This window comes from Gopherus flavomarginatus, chromosome 2, assembly GCF_025201925.1.
Source record: "Gopherus flavomarginatus isolate rGopFla2 chromosome 2, rGopFla2.mat.asm, whole genome shotgun sequence".
NCBI lineage: Eukaryota > Metazoa > Chordata > Testudines > Testudinidae > Gopherus > Gopherus flavomarginatus.
Window position 1 is genome coordinate 238,156,646 of NC_066618.1, and position 11,667 is coordinate 238,168,312.

The 11,667-nt window shown below is 44.9% G+C and overlaps 1 protein-coding gene across 1 annotated transcript in view; it reads left to right on the top strand.

The window, feature by feature from the left end:
• The window catches only part of VXN (vexin), a 28,011-nt gene extending 17,205 nt beyond the window's left edge, over positions 1–10,806 (top strand). The window contains exons 3-6 of the mRNA XM_050941387.1: positions 2,683–2,830; positions 5,887–5,948; positions 7,201–7,289; positions 9,965–10,806. Coding sequence (XP_050797344.1) covers positions 2,683–2,830; positions 5,887–5,948; positions 7,201–7,289; positions 9,965–10,151 — 486 coding nt within the window. The 3' untranslated portion in view covers positions 10,152–10,806. The remainder of the gene's footprint in view (positions 1–2,682; positions 2,831–5,886; positions 5,949–7,200; positions 7,290–9,964) is intronic.
• Positions 10,807–11,667: the final 861 nt, after the last annotated feature.

Here is an 11,667-nt window from a genome sequence, read left to right on the forward strand (position 1 = left end):
ATATAAAAATAGTCTTGATTGAAACTGACATTTGATTACATGGCAGAAAAAAGTGGTAAATATTGCAGTACAGTCTAGCACTTCTACTGCTAAAAGTAATGCCCAATCTGCCCAGTGACAAGAACGTAGCTCATAAAATATGGCATTTTTCCATTGACTGCATAAATCTTCAGAAGCTAAGCCACAAAATTGCAATCAAAGTCATGTCTTTAATTGCTTCACTTTTGTTTGTTTGCTCGGCTCTTTGGAATGGGAATGCTGTTTGTTAATTCCAAGAGCAGGGGTTCTCAAACTGGGGGTCGTGACCCCTCAAGGGGTCGCAAGATTATTACCTGGGGGGTCGCGAGGTATCAGCCTCCACCCAAAACCCCGCTTCATCTCCAGCATTTATAATAGTGTTAAATATTTTTCAAGTGTTTTTAATTTATAAGAGGGGGTCGCCCTCCAAGGCTTGCTGTGGAAAAGGGGTCACCACTACAAAAGTTTGAGAACCACTGTCCAAGAGTGTTTTTGTGTGTTGTTGCTATAGCCCACACGTTACTGTACAGCACTCCTGGATCCTACCTTGCCCACTTTTCCATACTTGTTTCAAGCTAATTTTAACACTAGGGCTACGAGACAGCACCGCTATGTACTGCCTCACTGCTTTTAAAGCATAACTCTCAGTGGTCGAACTCAGTAACAGAAGTCAGTGGAAATTGGCCTCAGGATTCACAAGCATGGGAACAGGATAACCCAGTAAAGCATAGTATAAACAGTAATCAAATATTTAGAGAGCAGCTTAGTAATGCTGTTTGGTGTGGATGATTCTGCCAATAATTGGCAATTCACCTGAATAACTGCAAAACCCACATGGATTTTGATTTACTGTTATATTTAGAAAAGTGATTTCAAAATAATCCATGTGATTTACCCAACATGTTCCTGATGACCTAAAGAAGTGTCAAATCTTGTTTAGATCTAAACTGGGCTGCAGTAGGTTTGATTTCCTGGCCTGTCTACATCTTGCCTTCTTACAATAACACGTTAGGTAGTTCCTGAAGTCAATGAGGCTCTGTGTAGATGCAGCAATCCACCTGCATGTCATAAATTGCATAAATCAGAACCAATCACATACTCTTTCTTGCTCTCACAACTAGCATCTTACTTACCAAAGACACTCTCTTGAGGTCAACATCAAAGTAAAGGATCTGAAGTTCCTCCAGTATGACAGAAGAGTGTGACACATCCTCTGTCATACATCCGGGGAAGAGCAATCCACTCCCTACCCTGTCCCCAGTGCCGGGGAGAAAAGAAGGGCTTTGCAGAGTGCCCGAAAATTAACACATCTGGCCTCTGGCAGAGCAAGGAGGAAAGCGAAATCCATAGTTGAGGGTCTGAATGGAGAATGCCCTGCCAGCAGCAGCTTCATCCAATTGATAATGGTGCAGTCTGCGTGTCTCTGCTGACCAGATTGTGGTAGTGTATGATGGGGCCTCAGATAACCAGGTCCCAAACCATCCAGGGTTTTGTTACAGCTTGGATTGAATGCACCTTTAGTCATAGCTGATGCAGATCCTCAAGAATGTGGATAATGTGCTCCTATCATCAAACTCCACTTAATATGTGGGCACAGCATTTGGGAGTTTGCAGAGTATGAGTAGCTGCTACAGAGGGCCTGGGAAATTGCAGCAACTAAATGAGAGCCAGTAGTGACTGCTTGAGCAGCAGTAAGAGGCCTACGGCTATTGGCATCCTTGGAATCAGGATTTAAATCAGCTGGAGCTGTCTGGAAGAGGGCTGGTAAATATTTTCAAATGTGTGGGGCTCAAGTCCCGAGAACCATCATTGCAGCTGAAGCATGAAGCCCCGAATGCGGGGTGGAGGGAATCTAGGAAATAGCCTATGAGAATTTAAACCCTCCCCATTTGTTGTCTTTGCCCACCGCTGCCTTTCTTCTTGCATTCTCTGCTGGTCTTCTGGGAGAGGAAAGCAGAGCTGAGAGCACGAAGGTCTCCCCTCACGCTACCATTCTGCTTCATAGAGGCAGCATGGCCATCCCAGAGAAAAGCTAAGCTGTAGGGGCCAGTGGTGCAATGGATAATGTGTCTGACTATGGCTCGGGAGAGTGCATGGTAGACTCCTGCCTGGTTTGTGGCGTGTGCCTTCACCCCTCTTGTGGCAGCCCAGCTTCTGAGCTCCCCTTTGACTTCTTCCAAGCAAAAGCAAGCTCGTTGTGCTCTTCAAGGGGCCACTAAAGCAAGCAACCACATGAACACCCCTGTAGTCTATGGAGAGGATGCTCCTACTGAGACGAACAGGGAAGAAGTCTGCCCAAGGTACAAGGCTATGGATAATTATATCCACAGTGTTTCAAGTTGGGCATCCAAAAACCAGCATTTTCAAAAGCAGCTGTAATTTTTAAAATGTGCACTTTAGCCCTTGATATAAATACGGAAAGATGCACATACATATTGCAACTGCAAAGGGAATGCAGGTTATTTTCCAACATGTTTATCATTCCTCATGCTCACACTTCAAAATCAAAATATTCCCCTTTCATTTATGGGGAAACAAGTTGAAGGACTAAATGCAACAGAACCAATGACAGAGATTCCAATGTAATGACTCGAATGCCTTACATTCATACATAGCTCCAATGAAGGATGTTTCTAATTGGACAGTTTTGTCTCTTTCCCGTAGGTGGTGACAGTGTCTGATTATCGGCCCTATAGGACAGAGGACTTGCTTCCAAGCCAAGGTGATCTCACCCAAGTCCTATACAAAGATGTGGTGAGGAACTTTGGCCGCTTGCAGAATGAACAGGAAGGATTCTGTCCTGCCAAGCACAGTAAGTCCTCAGCTATGACTTCATTACTTTGCCATCTCTGTGCTGATTGCTCAGAACATTGTTTGATGTTGCAGCCTTCTAGCTGCATGAAGTTTTCATTAAAATGGGTATCTATCTCAAAAAATTTCTGTGCCAAAAAATTAAAAATTCTTCAAAATTCTGCATATTTTATTTGTAAAATAACACAATGTAAATATGCCAGTTTGTATTCTTTTGGTAATTTATTTCAAAATACCTATCAACGGCTATTTCTGTAACAATACAGACAACAAAAAAGATTCAGAAAATGTTTTTTGACAAATAGATTCCTTACTAGGCATATTAATACAAAACTCCAAGTAATAATTAATTTAAACTACAATACAGAAATGTATTTCCCACACCCCTCAAGGGCACTGCAAAGGCTTCAGGGAGTGTCCTTGCACCCCTACTCACCCACTGCTCCTCCACCCATCCTTATGTGTCCCTGCACCTCCTTCCCTCATCCTCGTGTCCCTGCACCCCCACACTGATACCTCTCCCCTCCAACCCCATGTGGCCCTGCTCCCCCTTCAACCTCACCTACTCAGCCCCCACCCATCTGTCCCCCCAACTAGCCCTTCTGAACCTCATACTGTGACCCCCAGCAGCCCCATGTGACCCACACTGTCCATCCCCCCATATCCTGTGCCTCCTAACCTGGCCCCTGGTGGGTGAAAGGCATAACCACAATACCTTTCTTGAAGAATGTATTTTCTGTGGGGAAAAAAAATCTGCATGGCACATGAATTCTGCACATGTGCAATGGCACAGAAATCCTCCAGAAGTACAAAACAGGTCAGCTGTTTCTGAGAACCAGGCAAGAGAAAAATAATTTTTTTTTGCCATTGTTAAAAGATTCTTGCAACTTTTTTTTAACAGTTCTAAGTGCCCATGTGCTTTGCAGCAGAGTCATGAAACTTGGCAGAGAGGTGGCCTGTGTGTCATAAATGTGCCCTTAGCTGCCCATGACAATCCACCCAAATTTGGCCAAGTTGTAAGCCTTTGAAAAAACACAGTTCACACATGATCAGTAGAGACTTCGTAGATTTCACTGAGCCTGCTCAAGCCTAACAAGGGTGCACATTCACTGTGACCATCCCCACAGTGACAGCATGCTCCAGCCCAGAGCAACTGGGGCTCTGGAGGACTTTCCTTGTAATGGATACTCCAGGCCTAGTTGAGGCCAGACACTGGAACTGATAGCAGAGAACCTTTCTGTCCTGTGCTCTCAGTGAGCCCCTTGCACCCAGGCAGTTTGAAGGAGGCAGCATCTGATTTGAATGAAGAAGAGACAAAAGCTGGGCCAGCAAGGAGGGAAAGGAGTAGATTGGGACAAGGAATCTGGGGAGACTGGAACTAGAGGTGGGGAGAAACTGTGACTGGTATTAGCTGGGCAAGGAGACTAGGAGCTGGAAAGGGGAGGCAGGAACTAGGAGCCAATTATGGGGAAAGGGGAGGCTGGGCTGGTTGGGCAAGGACACTGGGACTGGGAGCCACTAAGGGAAATGATGGGGAACTGACAGCCAGTTGGCTGGGAGTTGGGAAACAGATAGGATAGTAGCTCAAGAGGAGACTGACTGGACAAGGGGACTCGGACTAGGAACCAATGAAGGGTGAAAGTGGAGAATGAGACAGATCTGAGAAGGAGCTGGAGTGTGGCGAAAGAATTGGGAGTGGCTGGGCAAAGAGACTGGGACTAGAGCCAGGGAGAGGTAGGAGGCTGGGGCAAGGAGGCAGAGACTTAGGCTAGGTCTACACTCGGGGGGGCGGTCAACCTAAGATACGCAACTTCAGCTACACGAATAGAGTAGCTGAAATCGGTGTATCTTAGGTCGATTTACCTGGCCATGAGGATGGCAGCGAGTCAACTGCCGCCTCTCCCCGTGGTGGAGTTCCAGAGTCAACGGCAAAGCAATCGGGGATCGATTTTATCGTGTCTACACTAGACAAGATAAATCGATCCCCGATAGATCGATCCCTACCCACCGATCTGGTGGGTAGTGTAGACATACCCACAGATCAGATGAAGAGTTTTAGGAGTAAAACTTGGATTGAGGGACAGTAGAGGAGGGTGAGGGAGAAATCAAACAAGGAGCCAGGGGAGGGGTACTGGGACTGGCAGGCAGGGAGAGTAGGACTGGGATGAGAAGCCTGAGGAATGGGTAGGTGAGGGGAATGAGACTGGTACAAGGAGTCAGGGATGGGGAAAAAGGCAGGACTAGGAGAAGGACAGGTTGGAGGGTATGGAGCAGACTGGGACAAGCTTGTGGGAAATGGGCAGAAGTGTCTGTGTCCACCAGAACGCATTCCCCTCCAGACCCTGGAATGGAACTCAAGATTCCTGAGTCTCACCATTCCTCTGCTGTCAACAAATATCTGCACTCTCATACCTCTCTAGATCTAGTCCACACAGAGGATGACAAGCTACTACTTCTATCTGTGGCTCCCTGGCTCAAATGGAGGAGATCCAACCCTGCTGATGAACCACATGGGTGTCAATATGATGCCATATGATGGAATATCTGTTTTTACTATTTCCTTTTTCAAAAAAAATCTAGGAAAATACACACACAAAAACAATGTTAAAAGAACATTATTACGGTAGCAAAGTGAAGCTCTCAAAAGTATGGAAATGCCTGAATCGATGGAGGTGGGAGAGATGTTCTTTGCAGCTTCCTTTTTTGCCTCCACACAAGGCCATGCACAATGAAACGTGAAGTAAGGACCTGAAGGTTTGGTCCATTTTTAATAGCTACCATTGTTAATGAAGTTACCATTTCAAAAGCCAAAGAATGGGAGATTGAGTGATTTTGCCCTACCGCATTGCAAGTCTACTTTAGCAATTTCAAGTCCTCCCATTCCTGTATAACAAAAGGTAGTCAGCCCTTTTGTGATATAGATCTTTGCAACTGGCCATAGTGAAATCTAATAGGACTATTTCTCTAATTACTGGCTCTTTCCACATAATCTTTTAATTACACAAAGTCCAAGGGAAAAATAATTACCAATAATAGCATCTTAATTATGCATTGCAGGGGGAATTTCTGAACAAGAGTCATCAAAGTCCTGTGATAACCAGTTGGATGGTAAATCTTCTGTAAGTAAAATTCAGTAAGACCAGCTACCTGTATGTGATGTCCTTTAAACTAGCACATGAAATTCAATGGTGAGAAGTGCAAACTAATGTACACTGGAAAAAATAATCCAGTGTAAATTATCCAAATAATCTAGATAAATGATGGGTTCTAAAATGCTCGTTATAACCAGAGAAAGTGATCTTGGCATCACGGTGGATAGCTCTCTGAAAAAGTCTGCTCAAAGCGCAGCAGCAGTCAAAAAGACTTAGACTATGTTAGTAACTATTAGGAAAGGGATAAAAAATAAGACTGAAAATATGACAATTGCACTGTATTCACAGTGTGGGCATACCATGGATTCATATTGTGCCCTGTTCTGGTCACCCTATCTCAAAAATGATATGGCGGAACTAGAAAAGGTTCAGAGAAGGGAAACAAAGAGGATCAAGGGTATGGAACAGCTTCCGTAAGAGGAGAGACTAAAAAAGATTTGAGCTGTTCATCTTAGAAAAGAGATGACTAAAGGGATATATGGTAGAGGTCTATAAAATTATGAATGGTGTGAAAAAAGTGAATAGAGAATTTACTTTTTCGCCCAATACAAAAATCACGTCACCTACCTGCATTTAAACTGGTCAAATTGGACTAGATTCGCAAAAGTAATGTCTGACATTTTTAATGATTGCTTCTTGGAACAACCCTAGAAAAACGCAAGAAGGAAGGTCTAGTCTTCTCAGTTTAATCCTATGTGACACATATACATTGGTTTAAGAAAAGTGGCGCCACTAAACAATAGTGACCACAGTGAATTAAGTCCAACATCCTCAGCAAAACTAGCCACTCTAGTTGCAGCCTGAAGTAGTGGTAGTAATAATACCTCGCTCTTATCTAGCCCTTTTCATCAGTAGGTCTCCAGGTGCTTCACAAAGGAGGTCAGGATCATTATCCCCACTTTACAGGCACAGTCAGGGCCCAATATGGATTTGCACCCACTAACAGCAGGTGAGTAGTTGTCCCTCAGTACTGAAGAAATTATTTACCAAAAAGCAATGAAACCTACAGGGTTTTTTAGGCATCAGTCTCACAACCCTTGTTCACGCAAGTAATCCTTGCTCACAAGAGTGCATCTATAGAAGTGACTATTCATATTAGTAAGGATTATTTTGTGGTTAAGGGTTTAAAAACCTCTCCCCTTAAGTCCCCAAGTAACCTGCAGTCCCCATTCATTAGAGAAATGTGTAGAAGTTTCTTAATGACCTTTTTCTTCCCCAGCAACCTTCGACATCCCCAGTCACCCATATCACAGTGAAACGGGCTGCAGCCATAGAGCCAGCTACACAGGACAGTGCTTCTGCAGAAGAGTAAGTCAGTCCCCTTTCACTACATCCACCCACTCCTAGTGCAGTTCTGCCTGGGGCTTTAAGGCTCTGTCTGTAATGGAAAGCAGCAGGTGGCCCAGAGCATAGGTCATCAGTTCACACACACATACAAAAAGTCAGTTGCAAATTACTCATGACTGGAGTAATAAATCTCAATGATCTATAGTAGATGAGTAATTAATTTCCAAAATATTTGCCTAAGGTGTTACTTTATTGATTATGCACTATAAACCTAGGCATTTCAGATCTTAAGGCTATTTTAAGTGTGGGACATATGTCAATTTAATTTCTCTTGCTTAATCAGAAAAAAAGTTAATGATGTCTGAGTAATTATTTATAAAAAGAACAGGAGTACTTGTGACACCTTAGAGACTAACAAATTTAAGGTGCCACAAGTACTCCTGTTCTTTTTGCTGATACAGACTAACACGGCTGCCACTCTGAAAGTTAATTATTTATAAACATCTAACTAGTGTGACATCATGAATCCAATTTACTCAAGCCAAGGTCTCCCTTAGAAAGAAAAAGAAATAGCCATGGTCCTTATGTGGAGATACTGGGCCAAGTTCTGTTCTTGATTACATCCTTCAGACTCCTTGATTACATGACTTCAGACTGAAGTCATCTGCAGAATTTAGCCCAAAGCACTGAGCCACCATAAGGTGCAGTTTCCTTATATTTTCTAAATAGATAAATTATATTAAATAGAAAATGGCTACTCTGGGCCAATTGGACTCCTCATGTAAATTAATCTGTCAATCAAGTTACATCAGAGATGAATGTAGATAAATAGATTGCTATGTGGAGGCAGTAACAACCAGCCCATATTTATTCTCATCATTATTTAGACATGTCATGGGCATGCCTTTACACTCAAATTATAAACCTGGGGCCTGTTCCTCTGGCGTATCTCCACTGAAATAGATGGAGCTACGCCAGTTTACATCAGCAGAGGATTTGGCCTATAGTCCCTGCTGCAGAGATCTTACAATCTAAGGATGTCACAAACACTACTGGGCCTAGTGCTTACCACCAGACTTAGGGGCTGTTTACACTGGAGTTGGAGATGTGAATTTCAGCTTGAATAGGCATACCTGTGCTAGCTCTGATCAAGCTAGTGTGCTAAAAATAGAAATGAAGCCCGCAGTGGTACTAGTGGTGGGAGGGGTTAGCTGTCCTGAGTATGTACCTACAGTCTGGGATAGGATATTACTCAGGGTGGTTAGCCCCTCCCACCACACACATTGCTATGACTACTCTTTATTTTTAGCAAGCTAGCTTGATCAGAACTAGCATGTGCATGTCTACTCATGTGGGAAATTACACCTCCAGCTCCAGTGTAGGCATACCCATAGTTAAGGCTAAGATTTTGTCATAGTTATTTTTAGTAAAAGTCACAGGCAACAAACAAAAATTCACAGAAGCTGTGACCTCTCCGTGACTTTTGCTGCTGCGGCTCCATGGCTTCCTGTGTTGCTGGGAGCTGTGGGTTCCCCCTCTGGCCATGGTGGCTGGGAGCTGCAGGGTGACCATATTCCCAAAGAGAAAATGGGACACCCCCAGCCACTCGTCTGAGGCATTTCCTTTCCCTCGCACAAGGCTGTTGCCCATCGCTGGAACCCTGAGGGGCCCCTCAGGAGTCTGTCACCTGTCGCTGAACCTTGCAGGGGGCCCCTGTTGCCGGAACCCTGCCAGGGCCCCACTGGCTGCGAGTTCCAGAGTCTTGCAGCCCCTGGAGCTGAAGCAGAGAATGTCATGGAGGTCTCTGGAAGTCACAGATTCTGTGACTTCCATGACCTCCGTGACATAAACGTAGCCTTTCCCATAGTCCAGTGTTTCCCAAACTTGGGACGCTGCTTGTGTAGGGAAAATCCCTGGCAGGCCCAGCCGGTTTGTTTGCCTGCCATGTATGCAGATCCAGCCGATCACAGCTCCCACTGGCCGCGGTTCACCGCTCCAGGCCAATGGGAGCTGCTGGAAGCGACACGGGCCGAGGAACATACTGGCCACTGCTTCCAGCAGCTCCCATTGGCCTGGAGCAGCGAACCACGGCCAGTGGGAGCCACGATCAGCTGGACCTGCAGACGCATCAGGTAAACAAACTTGCCCGGCCCGCCAGGCACTTTCCCTAAACAAGCAGCGTCCCAAGTTTGGGAAACACTGCCATAGTCCATTGGCTTTAATGGGGAGTAGTTAACACTGTACCCATTAGTATTTTCAGGATTGGGTTGTAATGTAGGATGTGATTCCATTGGGACTGATGTCATGGGCAGGGAGGTTTGTGGAATCAAGCCTCTAGCCATGACAACAATGAGGTCAAAGAGGAGTCAGAGGAAGAGGTGATGTTTGCACAAAATACAGTCCAGCTGTTCACTCAGGTTTGCAGTGTTAGTTTCACTATTTTAATTGTATTTATATTTAATCCATATTTTGCTCACTTGGCGCAGAGGGTCAGTGTTGGAGAGAGTCCAAAGAACAGGAGGCTGGAAGAGGGATCTACTTATAACAAATGTAATTACATCCCAGTTTAAGCAGCCTTTTTCCTTATGTTAAAACAAGGTTATTTCAGCTTGTTTAGTTAGTCATTGAAAATACAAATGAACCTCGCAAACGGCCACAAGAGAGAAACATTTTGTATGTCCTGCTTTGTTCTCTAGCCACAGACAGCACTCAAGGAAGAACGCTGAGCATGACTTAACCCTCGCCCCAGAAGCAGATGCCTCTTTACCTTTGACTGGCAACAACTTGTGCGGGACACCCGGCATCTTGAGGAAAATGTGGATGAAGCACAAGAAGAAATCAGAATATCTGGGGGCAACAAACAGTGCCTTTGAGGCCGACTGACAAGCCTCAGCTTTGCTTTTGCAGGATGAATATTCCTTTAGGAAGGGCAGAAGGCTTCAGGATTTCCCTGGGTATGGATGTAACTCTGTTGATGAATATCTGAGGACATAACATTACTTGTGCTATTCAGGGCATTTGCCTAACCTGGATAGATGGAAGGGTAATGGAAATAAAAGATGAATGTGAGTTAATTCAACAGCCCATATTTTATTGGAATATTTCTGATACCAGTACAGTTGTAACAGATTCCACTTTTGATTTGCTAATGCTAAAACTACTGTTGACTCATGTGGTCCTAATTAACTTAGGGTATGGCTACACTTACAGTTGTACAGCGCTGGGAGTTACAGCTGTCTTCATACAACTGTGTAGGGAAAGCGCTGCAGTGTGGCCACACTGACAGCTACCAGCACTGCAGTGTGGCCACATTTGCAGCGCTGTTGGGAGTGGTGCATTGTGGGCAGCTATCCCAGTGTTCAAGTGGCTGCAACGTGCTTTTCAAAACAGGGGGGTGGGGTGGAGTGTGACAGGGAGCGTGGGGGAGACAGAGAGAGTGGATTTTTGGAGCTGACACTGTTCTCAGCTCCCTGCCTTGCAAGTTCTAAGGACTGGAAGATACACAGCACCAACCTTCAATCATTTTAAAAGTTTTGACCCCTTCTCCCACCTCTCTTTTATTCACTAAATGCAAATCATGCACTCCTAAATAGCCTTCAGACCACATAAGCAGCAGCTCAACACGGACTCCCCTCTCTCCTCAAGCAAACAGCTGTGAACATTCCAAAGCAATTCCCCTGCCTCCACTCATCGCTTGCAGGAGCAAAGAGCAGCTGTGTTTGTTTTTTAGATAAGTTGCTCCGGGGAGCTCGGAGTTCAGCCATTCTTCCGGTTTGTTGTGGACAGGAATTCTGGGATACCTCCTAATACCCTGGAGGCCAATAACAGCGCTTTTGGTGGCCACACTTGATAAGCAGCGCTGCATCACCAGCGCTGCAATCGTTACACCCCAAGGAGACCAGGTGTACAGCCAGCGCTGCAGCCAGGGAGTTGCAGCGCTGATGTGCCTTGCAGGTGTGGACAGTTACTAAGTTGCAGTGCTGTAAACCCACCACCAGCACTGCAACTCTCCAGTGTAGCCAAGCCCTTAGATTCACAAAGAGAAAAGCCTACAAGAAGCTTTGTATATTGCTATGAGACCTCATATCAATGACAATGTGCCATTAAAGTCGAGTCCTGCAGTTCATTTTGTACCACTGCCACCACTGAATTCACGCCCTCCCCAATGTCATTTTCTCTGAGGTACAGGAGTTAAAAACCAAACCTTAAATCAGGTACACTTTGCTGATGGACATGCACCAATACATTTTTATTCTCTTTTGATGCTTATTAGACAGGGGTAAACAAAGGGAGTGAGAGACAGAACTGAGGTTATTTAAGCACTTAGCTCCCATTGATTTCAATGGGAGTTAGGCACCTACAAATACCTTTGAGGCTCTGGGCCTGAGTGACTTCCAGG